Source organism: Zingiber officinale, chromosome 9A, assembly GCF_018446385.1.
Source record: "Zingiber officinale cultivar Zhangliang chromosome 9A, Zo_v1.1, whole genome shotgun sequence".
NCBI lineage: Eukaryota > Viridiplantae > Streptophyta > Magnoliopsida > Zingiberales > Zingiberaceae > Zingiber > Zingiber officinale.
Window position 1 is genome coordinate 88271122 of NC_056002.1, and position 15631 is coordinate 88286752.

Below are 15631 nucleotides of genomic sequence, written 5' to 3' on the forward strand. Positions count from 1 at the left end.
GCGTCGTCCAGAAATAATCCTATGGAAGAAGATGCAGCGAAAATAAAAGGAAGGTCTTCCAAGGGGCTTAGGGGTGACAGCGCTGAAAAGCTTTAGGTCAATGGGGAACTAAAAGCTCTGTCAAGATTCTCCCCTAAGCCCTTGGGAACTAATCATATATATAGTAGATATTTATTATCAACCCATATATAATAATAGATGCGTGACTAAAAGTCCATATATATACTGAACATCTATTATCAACATATAGATGATGATAGATGCGGGACTAAAAGTTCTACACATACAAGTTCTACATCCAACAACTGAACCCAATAAGCCTAAGTTAGATTACTTTAAAGGGTTCAAATCGTATTCACATATGAAACTTTCAAATAAGCCCACCTAATAGGGATAATTATATCCAACAGTATTTGCTTAACGGTGGTGCTTGTTTTAGGACATTGACATGATCTTGCTTGCTTTAACAACCCATGAAGAACAAATTTCAAATTTTAAGTGAGGTTTGTGCTTGCAATGAAATTCTCAGGGAGATACATTTGTGTATTGATATGACAATTCGCACTTTTCTTGAAATTCAAGCTTCTCCTAGATGAGATGAAATGTGTATCCAAGAAAAACCACAAAGCAAAGTGGAAGCACTTGAACACCAATGAGAAAATATTTTGTAATTGTTGTCATTAATTGTTGGCGACTTTATTAGTCTTGCATGATCTTTCTATTGCAAGGCATGATGAAAAATTCAAATAGAAGAGATGGGAAAGAATGTGGTCGTGATGAAACCCTAAAAAGGAAGTTCCAGTTTTATGCCCAGCATATTTGATGGAACATTTGCTTGTAACATTTTATTAGATCTGTATCTTTGTTAATGTTGGTGCACCATCTTTTTTTTTTTTTTGTGATATAGCCTAAAAGTTTAGTATTTTAAAACTTATAACACAACTTTGTTAAGATATTTGATTTTCTTGCCCAAACATTACCTTCAAAATCTGTCTAATTCAGTTTCAAGTTTCAATTTGAGAAAATATCTTGTGTGAACAAATTATTCCTTGTGATTCTATTCGCTATTATATCTTATCTTTGAACATATGACTACCTTCACAACAGTATTCTTGCTCAAGTAACACCTCATAACCCACTGTTTTGGTCTTATTGAGCAAATAAATGAGCTATATATGTTGAGGATGATCAATACCGAACATGGTTGACAATACTCATAGACCTATTGGCGATAGTTTGCTCTCAATCACTGAATTTGTACAGTGTGGATCCAGATAATATATGCTGAATTAGTGCAACTGTTTATTCTCAATAGATGCTACTTTTTATTGTGAGATCAAAAGTTCTCGATCTTATAATGATTTGGTCATACTAGGAGCTCCTTTTGTTATAATAAACAGAACTGAGGGTTAGAGAAATGAGTAAAGTTGACAAGAACAGGAAAAACAACAATGGTTCTTTCTGATCTACAGTCATGCTCCCTTGTGATTCATTTCACATGTGATATTTAACCTTCATTCCTTCATTGTGTCTTTAGAATATTTGCTAAAATTTGTGTCTTCTTGCAGTTATTGGGGTTCCAAGAGGATACTTGGAGTGTGGATTGAAAATATTTGCTGCAAAGACGAAGATTGACTTGTAGCTTTTGATTTATAATTTCATCTGATTGTTTGTAGTTTTGGAAATGACTTTCCTCCCCATGTTCCATCTCTGGAATATTGGAAATTCTGATATTGTAATTTCTCTTTCTGATCTTTTGATGCATTTATACTACATGCTTCTTTTCTACATTGTTTAGATAGTACAGTTCTTATATTTTTCATTGTTTGATTTCATGGTGTTTTTCTATTGACGCATTATTATTTGCATCATCTTGATACCTTGTTTTTCTTCAATAACATCCTAGAAGCTACTGATCTTCCAAGTCGCGTCTACAAGAAAATTATGCTCAAAATGGGTGGTTATGTAAGTAACTTTTTTGACAGAAATGAGACCTAAATACTTTTTGAGAAATCTCCTCCAAAATATTGGTATGACTATTGAAATTGTGAGCATTAGGTTCCAAATCCAAGTGTTAGTATCTAGGGCCTTTTAGCTAGTGTTCTTGAGAAATGGCCGGGTACCATTCCTTGAATGAGGTTTTTATAGGATCCATATCTACGACAATTATAACTTCTAGTTCCGGCAAGCAAGTAATCGTTAAGTCCTCTTTCAAAATAACACATACAAAGAGGCCCGCCAATTGTAGTTTTTAGCGAACCTCTACTTTAATTGTGCTTATTTCCTTACATTTTTCAGTTTAGAATATTCACAACTGTTAAGCACCTCTTTGATTTTGAGGTTTAGTAGTTAAATTTTTAATTCATTGTGTTGCCTTCTTTCTCACTTTTTCAGTTAAGCTATTATTCACAACCTAAATTGTCCAAGAAAATCCAATTATTTGTTTTTTCTTCATTTGTAGGTAAACAACTTCTAAGGAAATTCTCATTGACAGTAATTCTTTGTTCTGTACTAATAATCTAATTTCAAATCAAACATATATTGGTTTTCTTGGTTCCCTTAACACTTTTAGTTGTTTTTGTGGTGTAACAGAGTCAAGGCACCATGAAATACTTGAATTTCATATCCTCATGAAAGTGTCATCTCTCAAATGTGTATCCTGGTGTGATAAGACGAAGATTTAAACTTCAACTTGAAATACTAATTGTTTCCCTATCAATTTGATTGGAACTGTTGACCTTTTTGATTACTTTTCTCTATATACTTCTATTTACCTTGATAGTAGTGATGTTGTCTTATCAATTCTTGTTTATTCTTCACAATCAGAATGTGCTCCATGGGCTATAGTTTTAGCAAACTGCACAATCAAATAACTTACTCCTTCCTCATTTGGTATCTTGACATTATCTGAAGAATGATCTTAAAAATTGATAAGCTTTAGTAGTTGGACTCTTACTACCTTGTTGCTATGGATAGGATTGAGAGTTTGATACCTTAATCTCTAGATAAACCATTGTTATTATGATCAAAACTTGCTGGTGGTTAGTATTTCTCAGATCCTATTAAAGCATAAAAGATTTGAAAATACACGACTGAGATCAGACTTCACTACTTCTGTTCTACTATATTGCGTAAAGGCATCTCTACTATAATGTGTTAATTTTAGTTTTCTTGAATGGTGGCGAATAGTCATTCATGTGATGTTGATTACTCAGATTGAGCCAAAGAAAGATTTGTAAGTTTATGCTATTACAACCTTCTTGTCCTCGAATTCGACATGTAATAGCTGTGGTTTCAGGATTAACTTCATGCGTGATTAATATGAATCTTGTAACCTGGCAGTCTCTGTTTATTCTGCAGACATGGATGAACCTGGAATATCCAAGTTTTTTTAGTATTACAAATGTTTTCACTCCTGTCGTGGCATCTTTTAATAGTCCACAAGCTTGGACTTTGGAGATATTCCTTTTCCCTCTAAACTCAAATTTAAGCTCGTGAGCAAGAGATGTGGTTGTGTGGTGACGAAAGAATAAGATGGAGAGACTAGATCAATTGCACGAAGCTCCAAGCTCCATTATATCTAAATGCTCTCCCAACTGCCCACCGCCATTATTTCACAGCTTCAGCCTTCGGCGGCATCTTTTTTCAAATGCCACATTTAATGCCATCTGTAAGTTCATTGATTGAACACCATTCTTCCTGGTTCCCATTGGTAATAAATTGGAGCAGTTGATTGGTTTGGGAGGTAGGAAACCTCATTTACTCTTCTACATATTTCATTCTTCGTTGCTTCAGTGCACTTTCCTTGCTTCCATTCGTTCCTCTGTTATTATACAGATTGAGCCCTAGCTTGCTGCTCAGTTTCTCAATACTAGTATTGTAGCGATATGGAACGCCTAAAGGATGCCTTCATGTCTCTGTTCCTAGCCTGCATCATCTTGTTCGTCACAGAGCAAGATTTCTTGAGATCGGCAAGCGCCACTACGTTGGTCACCGGCACCGTCTACTGTGATCAGTGCAAGGACGGCGAGCGAAGCTTCTTCGACTACCCTCTCTCCGGTGGCCCTTTATTAATTAATGCAATGCATGATAATATATGTATGTTATTGTGATCTTTATCGTGGCAATGTAGGTGCCACGGTGGCGGTGACGTGCGGGGGCAGCGATGGGGCGGCGACGGTGTACAAGGAGGAGACCAATTGGTTTGGTAGCTATTCGGTGTACTTAGATGGAAGCCCCGACCTGGGCGGGTGCTACGCGAGGGTGGTTGGTGCTCCAGCCGTATGTGGTGCGGCGGCTGGGCCGGCGCGTGGACTGACGCTTCTTTTCCGAATGTTTGGCATGGCCATGTACGCGGTTGAGCCTCTACTATCCGAGCCAGCGAAGCCCACCGAGGCTTGTCCTAGGGCGGCGACGCTGTGGCCAGTACAGCCTCCGCCACCACCTATTAGATGGGTGCCAACGCCATTGCTTCCTTCTCCTCCTCCGCCAGCGATAACATTCTTCGAGGCATCCGCTTGCCCTTACTAGTACGCTCATGCTCTCTGTTTACTCGTATCAGTCTTTCTCTCCTTGAGATGGTTGTATACTTGTGCAGTAAATGGACGATGGTGGAGTACAAATGCTATTGGAGGATGGTGAGCCCCGACACACGGGTGGCCATCGCGTTCGGCCCAGTAGCCGCCGGGCGGTACGGGGCGGAGACGACGCTGTGGGAAGCGCTGCAGGGACGTAGAGACGTCTACAGAACTCTGCTCCGTGAAGGAACGACCTCCCTCCTCAACTCCTACAACAGCCTAAGTTTTTATTACCCCACGCTGAGCGTGATCGACCTCATGAATAGAGCGCTACTCGGTTCACAGCAAGAGGTAGTCCTGGCGGCGCTGCGGTTTCGAAGGGCTAACTCCGGCGCTTTTGGTGGCGACTCCATCGTCGCCTGTAACTTCACCCCGTGCCCCACCTGAAATGTTGTATTAGGGCCCTCTTCTTTTGGTTTGCCATTCATTGATATGTCTAATGTAACGTGATAATTTTCTTTGCTGAGTTCTTCAATCAAATTGATATGAATATCTCTTTACTGAGTGTGCCCTGGAGGTTAGAAGAGCAGCTCTTAGACAGATAGATGTCACACTGTAAAGCTTGGGGCTAGGACAAGTTCTAACTTCTAAGCAGGAGAAGCTCGATGAAGATAATCACCACATGCATGATCTACTCCAAGAGCTCAAGTCAAATCTTGCGGTTAGAATAACTCATACCGATTGTGGTTGCTTTCCTCCTATGTTTCATTCCCAAACTGTGATGGATGTAATTAAATCCCTTATAATATAATTTAAAATCCCGAATCATATACTAACATGCGTAAATTTTTTAGTATAGATCATGCAGATTGCAAACAGTCAAACGTAACTGATTGTATTTGCACCAAGACAGTTGATTATGCTTCAGTTGTCTCAATTTGTATATTTTATCAAGACAGACACAGTCAAATTGTGTATTTTGCAGTCTGTTCTTTGTTTGCTTAATTAAATGTCTTATGAATTATAAATGATCATGATTTCTATTTGGTTTTCTGAACGATACTATCAATTCAGAATTCCTGTGAGACAAAGACCACTAGCTAAAGGGAAGATATATATCGTCTGAAACAGATGATTGGTTATATATATTTCTCTTTGCTTTGAGGTCTTCAATGTTTTTATCCCCTAGTATTTTCCGTGGATCTGCATCTTCTTATTTTTCCAAGTTTATTCGAATGATATTTAAGTGAATTGTTAGTGTAGTGGGACCAGCAAGAGGGGGTGAATTATCTATACGAAATAAAACTAAACTCTTCTCGATCTTTCAACTCATATTAATAACACACTTATAAAAAGAAAATTAAACAATTAACCAAATAAAAAAGACTAAGAAATTACTTAGTTACAACTTAGATGATTATTAATCCAAGGAAAAAAAGTACTAAAAAGATTTCCTTCGTACAGGCAAAAATGCTTGTTACACTCGTTGACCTCTCAAAAATGTGCAAGGAAATGAATACAAGAGTTGTTCAATATTTCCTAACTCTATGGGTCTTTTATAACTCTTGGAAAATGTTATCCACAGCTTGAAGGCGCCTTCAAAGAGATTCAAGGCGCCTTCTATCGGATAAGTTTTATCTCTTGAGGATAAAACTTTATGCTCGGGTAACGACTATAGAAAACGCCTTCCATGGGCTGGAATGCACCTTCGCATTACTCATCGAAGGTTCCTTTCAAGCCATGGAATGGTGCCTTCCAAGAGGCAGATCAGCTCCATAGTAGCCGTTGTCTTCATGTGGGTGATTCTCCGTCTAATCAGAGTTGAGCTAACTTGAACTCAACTCCGACCTTCTCCTCGAACAGGCTTCCTCCCTGACTTCTCATTCCTTCAATGTCGTGCATGTCTTTCTCATCCACCAGGGTACTCTTCCGTAGCATCTTGTCCTTCGAATGCATCGAGCTCGTTTACTCCTTTTCCGTACCATCATTCTCGCTAGTTGCATCTTCTGCTCGACTTCTTGTGTTCCTAAGCTCTTACACACTTAGACACAAGGATCAAATGCATAGGATCTAACTTAACTTGGTCGATTATATCAAAATTATCACGAGGTACTTACAATTTCTCCCTTTTTGATGTGCATCAACCCAAGTTAAAGTTAAGGTTAAACAAAAAGTAATAATTATGTAAAGAGATAAAGAAGTTGTAAATAGAATAAAATATTACAATGCAATGAATTATGCAAGTTAATAAAATTACAAAAGTCGTAAAAAAGAAAAAATATCCTTACTCCTCCTTTACTTGTACCTATTTCTCCCCCTTTGATCACATCAAAAAAAAGGAGAAAAATAAAATAAATTATTAGAAAAAATTAAAATATTTTTTGAGGGGTACATAACAACAATTATCATTAAGTTAATATTTTTCAGAAATAATTTTCAAAAATATTTTATTTTTACTAATTAATCTTTTATTTTGACAAAAATAATTTATAAATTAATCATCTATTTCAAAAAAATCCTAAATTTTTTTGTCAAACTTAAACAGAATATTTTTTATTAGTATAAAAATTTTGACCGAGAAAAAAATAGTTTATCTAATAGAAATAATTTATTTTATTAAAATAACCAATATTACGAAGATAAATCTTAAAAATATATTTCAACTCTAAAAATTCTACTAAAATTTCTGTATATGAAAAATAGATTGAAGAATACTAGAAAAATTAAAGTTCTCAAATATCTATTTACTTAAATTTTTAATATTAAAAATTGACTTTTTAAAAATAATTCGTAATAATTCAGATAAAATCTAAAAAAAATGTCAAAAATTTTTATTATGATAGAAAACATTAATTTTATCACAAAATATAAAATTTTAAAAAAAGTCAATCTAAAGTGTATTTTTAATTTTCAAAATACCATTTTTGTAAAAAAAATCATAAAAAATATTTTAATGGAAATGAAAATTTTAAAAAAATTTTGTTAGCAAAGATCATAGAAAAAATTTCTAACTTAAAATATGAACAATAGACATTGAAATAATTTGTTCAAATACTGTTAAAGATAAAATATATTGAAATTTAAAGTATGCATAAGATTAACTTTAAATTATACTAAACATGATTTGGGAATCCAATATAAATTATTTCTTACTGGATTAATAAAAAATTTTGATGAAACATAATTTTTAGTGATTTTTCTAATTTGACTCCTATGGTTCCTAATATACCAGTTTAGTCATTTTTAATTTCTAAAATTTAAATTTCGTACATCTTTCGGAGTTAAACATACATAGTCATTTTTCAAGGATTCTATTTGTTCTTTTAATTTAATATTCTCATTTTGAGTTTATCAAACAGTTCTAGTGGACATGCATTAGCTATTTTTTTTTAAATCCATATTTTCTTTCTTTAATTTATTATTTTTAGATTTTAGTTTACATAAAGATCTAGTCATTAAGGTTATTTCAGACTACAATTGATTAGGGGGTAAGAAACATACTTCACTTACCATATCATGTTTGAAGTTGGATGCTCCCCTTTCGTTGCTGCTTTCTTCAGATGTAGCTTCCCCTTCATTGATGCTCTCCTCTTAGTGACTTGCCATGAGTGCTAGTTCGACATACTCCTCTAGTTCGGACTCCGATGATGACTTGTCCCACGTCGCCTTCAGATTTTTATGCTTCAGTTTGCTTGGCCCTTTGTTATTCTCCTTCTTCAGTTTCAAGCAGTCATCCTTAATGTGCCCTTCTTCTTAACAATTGTAGTACCTTACTTTCTATTTTCTCAGAATAAATTTCTTGGTCTGCGACAAACTTAGTAAATTTTCTTACCATGAAGGTTGCTTCGTCTTCGTTAATTGATGAGTCTGAATCTAGTCTGCTCTTCTAGGCTTATAGTGCTAGATTCCGACTTGGGACTGTCCTACACACCAAGACTCATGTAATTCGAAAGAAGAAAAAGGTTTTCTAGTGTACTTACTTTGAGGTCTTTGGAGATATAGTAGAAATCTACTATTAATGCCCATTCTAGTGTTCTCGAGAACACATTTAAAACATATCTTTGTGCGTCCTGATTAGTTACCATTTCTCCGATGTTTGTTAATCCAATGATTAGCTTCTTGATTCTTCCATGTAGATGAGCAACTTCTTCCATCCGGAGGTTGCTGATTTGGTTCTGGAGCAGGTCCCATCTCTCGAGCTTTGCTTCGGACGTTCCTTTGTGTAGCTCCAAGAACTTTTCCCCAAAATCTTTTACAGGTTTGTAAGTTCTAATTCGACTAACTTCCTGGGGTGTAAGTACGCTCAACAGGTGGAACTCAGCTCATTCGTTCACCATGAAGTCAGCTTGTTTTTTCTTGGTCCACTGGTATTCCTCCTTTTTAGCTCCTTTTTGGTATTTGGGAACCATAAAACCATATTTGATTATTAACAATAATTCAAAATCAGTTTTAAAGAATACTTTCATGTGTTTCTTCCATATCATGAACTCTCCCTCAAACTTAGGTGGGTATACACTAGGTCCTGTTAGTTAGAGCCCTAGAGCCAATCATTTGATGATTGTATTATGGACTTGTTATATCATATTCTTATATAAATAAAGGCATTTGTGTTGGTTATTATACTTACTTGTATTGGTGCCAAATAAACTAAGTATAATAGCGTCTTTGAGTAGAAGATTCTCACCTATATCAATCGGTTAGTTGAACCGATAGTGAGATGATATAGGGAACACTACTCTTAATCATTCCTAGTCGAGTATTAACATTCAGGGACAATGTTAATAAGACTAGCATGTAGGTCAACTCGATGACTTGATCTCACAAGTCATGGATATAGAGATATCAAGTTGACACATGGGTATGCATTGGAGAATGTATACTGAATGACCCGCCATGAGAAAGTATCATGGATCGTTATATGAGTGTCATATACTTTCTCATGTGACTATTAGTATGACTACTAGTCCTTGGACCTGAAGTCACCATGGATCCCTACATAAGGAGTTATGTACTTTGGTTTCGTCAAACGTCACCCGTAACTGGGTGGACTATAAAGGCGATTACTGTCACGCCCCAAAGGAGTCCCTGCCAGACAAAAATCCGACAACATCTCCCCTGTACCGGTGACAATCTGAAGCATAAGTACAAACAAAATATACATCAACCACATGCGGCTGGAATATTCATATACACAACCACGCAGTTATAATAACAGCCCACACGGCTGGAATGAAACAATTACAACCACGCAGTTATATATAAAACAGCCCACACGGCTGTACTAAAAACCAACACAGCGAAAAAACGAACACGGAAAACCCAATACAACACAAACAACACACTGCTAGCCGGCTAGGCTTTATACAATAAATACAACACCAAAATCATAAGATAGCCACATGGCTATACACAAATACAATGCCAAAAATAAGAAAAGAATATACAAAAGAAAACAATCACGATCTTCGGATGTGACGTAGGACCCGGCAGACAGGATACTCCGAGCGACACCAGCCATCTACAAGCTACCTGAAAACATAAATGTATACATGCGGTGGTGAGTATAGGTAACTCAGCGGGTAATAGAAAAGATAGTGCATGGCCTATAAACAATATGGAGATCACAAGTATACAGTCTCAGTAGGGAATATGAACATGGTCATACTATCATAATCAATGCATCTGAACATACCTGACATAATAACCTGACATAAACTGTACAAAGCACAACTAACATGATGACAGATACAAACCCAATCTGGAATCGACCCATGGTACAATGATCAGTAAACTCACCGGATTTGCAACAGATATACCCGTGACACCTGTGCAATATAAGTACGACTGCATATACATGTAAAATAAATGACATGTATGCAGCATGGCAACCAAGTGCAACAATCATATCTCAAACAAGTGCAACAACGACAATCACATGCAACTAGTAACTACTAGGCATGTATGCAAATGCAGATGCACCGCGCATCAAATGCAAGAATAATAACTGCGTATGCATGCTCCATGGTCACCCCCGCCACCTCTCTAGACACCACGACCCCTGTATGGCCGAGAGGCTTGGGTCTGTGACGACTGTACTACCCTCCAGCCCACTATATAGTGGTCGAGGCGGACAGTCCGCTAATAGCTATCTAGCTAAATAGCATCAGGGTCCCTGACTGCTCACAACGCCGGATCTCACTAAACCTCGTGACCGGGTGGCACGACAGGATGAGCGGCAACTACTCCAGCTGCCACTACCCATGAGTGGCCGAGTGTGCGACGCTAAACCAAACCAACTGACGACTCTCTCACCACAAGGGAGACAATGGCCATCAGATGCAATGAATGATGAACATGATATATATATATAATCATCATCCATGCAACAACCCCAAACCTCATAAATACCTCCAACGTGAGTATAATCGACATGATACCTCCACGTATCCCACCAAACATATGTACACACTACACATGTATAATCAACCAAAAATCTCCAATAATCCCACCAGACACATGTACACAAAAGATAAGTACAATCAACATGTATCCTCCAATAACAATACAACAGACATGTGTATATACTCTAAACATACAATCAACATAACTCCTCCAAAAGTACATGACAAATACGCATGTACACACCACATGTAAATGCACGGTCAACTAGATGACTCCTATAACACATACCCATCTATATACAGTCCACATCATATACCCAATCAGCATGGGAATACCAACAACCCGACAATCCCTACAAGTCATACTCTACACGTGTAATCACAACAGAGTAGATATCAAGAGTGGAGACTGTATATGAATTAAAATAGATCATCACAAGGGTCAAGCATAAGTATCATGCAGGAAAAACAGCAACCGATCATGATATAAGATAAAGCAGCCTAATTCATCCAATAATATCCATGCACTAAGTACAAGAAAATCTACATAGAGGCCAAGGAAGAAATACCCGCCTTAAATATAGATCATGCCAAGTAATCCCGCGTCGAGACGCCCGTCCCGAATCCAAGTCCTGTAGAAATCAATATATTTATATTTTATTTAGCTAAATTCATATGAATTAGATAGCTAAATAAAATCTCTAACCCAATAGGATCACTCCAATCAAATCTGATCTCTGATTAGTCCTCCAAACAATCCTCAATCAATCCAACACATACCAATAATGATCATGTTTAACTCCACCTAGTGATCCAAATCCAATACGATATTAAATCCATCCTTAATCCAACTCCTTCTAAACCAAACATAATCCACAACCATCAATTAAATCACAAACTCCAACATCCCATGATTTAATCTATGTATCATCTACTAACCTCAGGAATGAAATCTAAATAGTTCGTCCACCTCGATTAATCTAACCACAATAATTCCTCCAATCCACATCACACCCTATCATCATCAACAACTAACCAAACCATCACATCTAATAATCCATCTAATGATCCCAATGACAAACATGAAGTCATGATATTCATCCACCCTACATAATCCATCATTTAATCAAACACTAATCCAAACTCATCATAAATCCTTCAAATCATAAACTAAACACCCCACATCTAATAATCAATCTAATGATCCCAATGACACATATGAAATCATGATATTCATCCACCCTATATAATCCATCATTTAATCCATGACTTCGCATGATCAAACACTCATCAACCAAACTACACAGATTACAACCTTAAATGAAATCTGATACATGCTAATATTAACCCAATACCATCATCAACACTCCACCAATTCATCACCAAAAAGGCAAACTCACTTCCAATTCCATAATGAAATCAATCCAATACACTAAACAACCATGAATTTATTTCACACTAAAAAGAAAACTAATGGTAGACACTTACCTTGAGGGATGGCAGCAAATCCCGTAGCTCAACAGTGCTACATTCCACTGTCCAGGACTACAACGGTCAAGCATAACCAACTCTTCTAAGTTTCAATCCAGAAAATAGAATATACACAAAGGAGTTACAGAAAACCTAATCCACAATACAAACTCACCTCAACAGAAACTCCAGCTTACCCAAAACCTTCACAGCTTCAAGAATTTGGGTAAAGACAGTGATCGACAATGGAGGAGGTCCCCAGAACAATGGCCCATTGCTTCATCTAATCCCGAACAGATAGATCATCACAACCAAAACCAATCGACATAATCTTAATCACTTCATGGCCATCACAACTTACCCTAATTTGAATTCATAGTCACCTGGTAAATGGCTTCCGTTGCAGCAACATAGATTAAGGAGTTCCCCAACAGAGCTATAGTGGCCGGACTCAAGAAATCTTCCACCTTCAAACCCAAAACTGCCAAATCAACACCTCCCAAAGATCACCTACTCAAATCATACCCTAGGTAGATCTCTTACCTTCAAGATTCCGCTAGGGCACAGCGCTACCAAAGGAAGAGGAGGAAATCGAGGGAAGATTTGGCGCTGAGGCTTACGGGAAATCAAGGAAGAACAAGATAGCTCACCCTTGATGCTCTGGAAATAGATCTACACCGGCGATCGTCGGTGTCGGTCCGTCCCCGTGAGAAAACAGAGAGGTCAGAGCGAGAAGAAGGGCTTCGGCTAGATCTGAGCTTGAGGGTCGATGACTGCAGAGGGAGATCGCCGGAGCTAGAGCCTCTCCCTCATCGGCGTCGCTCGTCTGCGAGGGAGATCGAAGAAGGAGGGGAGGTTGGGGAAGGAAGGAGAGGAGGGATCGGCGTCGGGTTTGGGGAAAATGGCGTTTGGGAAGGGAATTAAAGGAAAAGAAAACAATTTATAATTATAAACATTTCCTCACCTAAACGGGTATCCCAAACAGGCCTTATTTGTACCCGAAGTTGATCCCCTCAAAACTCGTCTTACGAGCTCTGAAAAATTCCCAGAAAATTTCTAAAAATTCCGAAAAAATTCTATAAGGCTAATTCCCAAATAACCCTATCTATTTTAATTTTTCCGATATCTTACAATTACTGGGTATGTAACGAATTATGCAGAGGGATGTGAGTGATCTAGATGGGATCTATCCCTCTTATATGACGGGAGCGACATCGATATTCTTGATAGAGTGAGACCACGAAGTGCATGACCATGCCCAAATGAGTCAATATAAGATATTGAGCTCATTTGATTTAGTGAGTCTACTTGGAGTTTAAGATTTAGATTGGTCAGAGGATGACACGGTCTATGCCTCACATTGATCAATCTAGATGTCTAGGACAGAAGGACACTTGTCATATATTGTGAGGAGTCACAATTAGTAGTCACAAGGTGATGTTGGTGTTAGTTAGAGCCCTAGAGCCAATCATTTGATGATTGTATGGACTCATGTATATCATATTCTTGTATATTAATAAAGGCATTTGTTTGGTTATTATACTTATTTATATTAGTGCCAAATAGACTAAGTATAATAGCGCCCTTGAGTAGAAGGTTCATACCTATATCAATCGATTAGTTGAATCGATAGTGAGATGATATAGGGAACACTACTCTAAATCATTCCTAGTCGAGTATTAGCATTCAGGGACAATGTTAATACAATAAGACTAGCATGTAGGTCAGCTCGATGAATTGATCTCACAAGTCATGGATATAGAGATATCAAGCTGACACATGGGTATGCATTAGAGAATGTATATTGAATGACCCGCCATGAGAAAGTATCATGGATCGTTATATGAGTGTCATATACTTTCTCATGTGGCTATTAGTATGACTATTAGTCCTTAGACCTGAAGTCACCATGGATCCCTACATAAGGAGTTATGTACTTTAGTTTCGTCAAACGTCACCCGTAACTGGGTGGACTATAAAGGCGATTGGGTATGTAACAAATTATGCGGAGGGATGTGAGTGATGTAGATGGGATCTATCCCTCCCATATGACGGGAGCGACATCGGTATTCTTGATAGAGTGAGACCACTAAGTGCATGGCCATGCCCAAATGAGTCAACATTAGATGTTGAGCTCATTTGATCGAGTGAGTCTACTTGGAGTTCAAGATTTAGATTGATTAGAGGATGACACGGTCTATGCCTCACATTGATCAATCTAGATGTTTAGGATAGAAGGACAATGTCATATATTTTGTGAGGAGTCACAATTGGTAGTCACAAGGTGATGTCGGATCTCGACATTCTTGTAACTTGGGTAGTAATGATGTGTTGCTAGATACCGCTCATTACTTATACTCCTAAATGGGTTTAGGGCATTGCCAACGTTACAAGAACCTATAGGGTCACACACTAAGGACAATTAGATGGAGATTTGGTTCATATGATGAACCAAGAGGATTAGATTCATTTGATGAATCATATTGGATTAAGAGTAATCCAAATTGGGCTAATTGAGTTGGACTCAAGTTGATTCATGTATTTAATGAGTCTAATTTAGATTATGACTCATTAAATCAACTTAATTTAATGAATTAGATTCATTATATTAAGTTGGCTTGAATTATATGGTTGGATTAGATCAACCATGAGAAGATTTGATCAAGTTTGACTTGATTTGAGAGGAAGAGAAAAAGTCATGTTTGACTTGACTTTTTGCCACATCACTAGTGAGTTGGCAAGATGTGGACCAATAGGATTGCTCCACATCATCAAAGTGTGCCACCTCATGGAGGTTACAAGCCTCCATAGCATTTAATGTGGCCGGCCCACATTAAATGAGGAGGTTACACTTGTTGCCATGTCATTGAGTGAGGTGGCAAGATGTGGACCAATAGTGTTGATCCACATCATCCTAGAGTGCCACCTCATGGGGGTTACAACTCTTAATGGTCTCCACATTAATTGGAATTAATGTGGGGAGTTACACCTCCAAGATGTGGCCGGCCACTCTAGTGGGAATGAAAATATTGATTTTTCATTCAAGTGTGATTAAGTCATCTTCTTCCTCTAGAGCTCTCTCTTCTCCCTCTCCTCCTCTCTTGGCCGAACAAGACAAGGTGCTAGCACACCTTTGTTTGGTCTTCTCCATCAAGGATTGTTCGTGTGGATACTTCTAGAGGACAGTACACTTGACGGTCTAGACGAGCGGGATAAGCGAAAGGCACGCTTCGAAGGTATAAC

The 15631-nt window shown here is 37.6% G+C and overlaps 1 protein-coding gene across 1 annotated transcript; it reads left to right on the forward strand.

The window, feature by feature from the left end:
- The first annotated feature begins 3766 nt into the window (after positions 1-3766).
- LOC122020969 lies at positions 3767-5077 on the forward strand. The gene is made up of 3 exons (XM_042579034.1): positions 3767-4059; positions 4133-4529; positions 4598-5077. The coding sequence occupies exons 1-3, from the start codon at positions 3888-3890 to the stop codon at positions 4962-4964; spliced, it is 936 nt and encodes a 311-aa protein (XP_042434968.1). The 5' UTR covers positions 3767-3887; the 3' UTR covers positions 4965-5077.
- The last annotated feature ends 10554 nt before the right edge of the window (positions 5078-15631 follow it).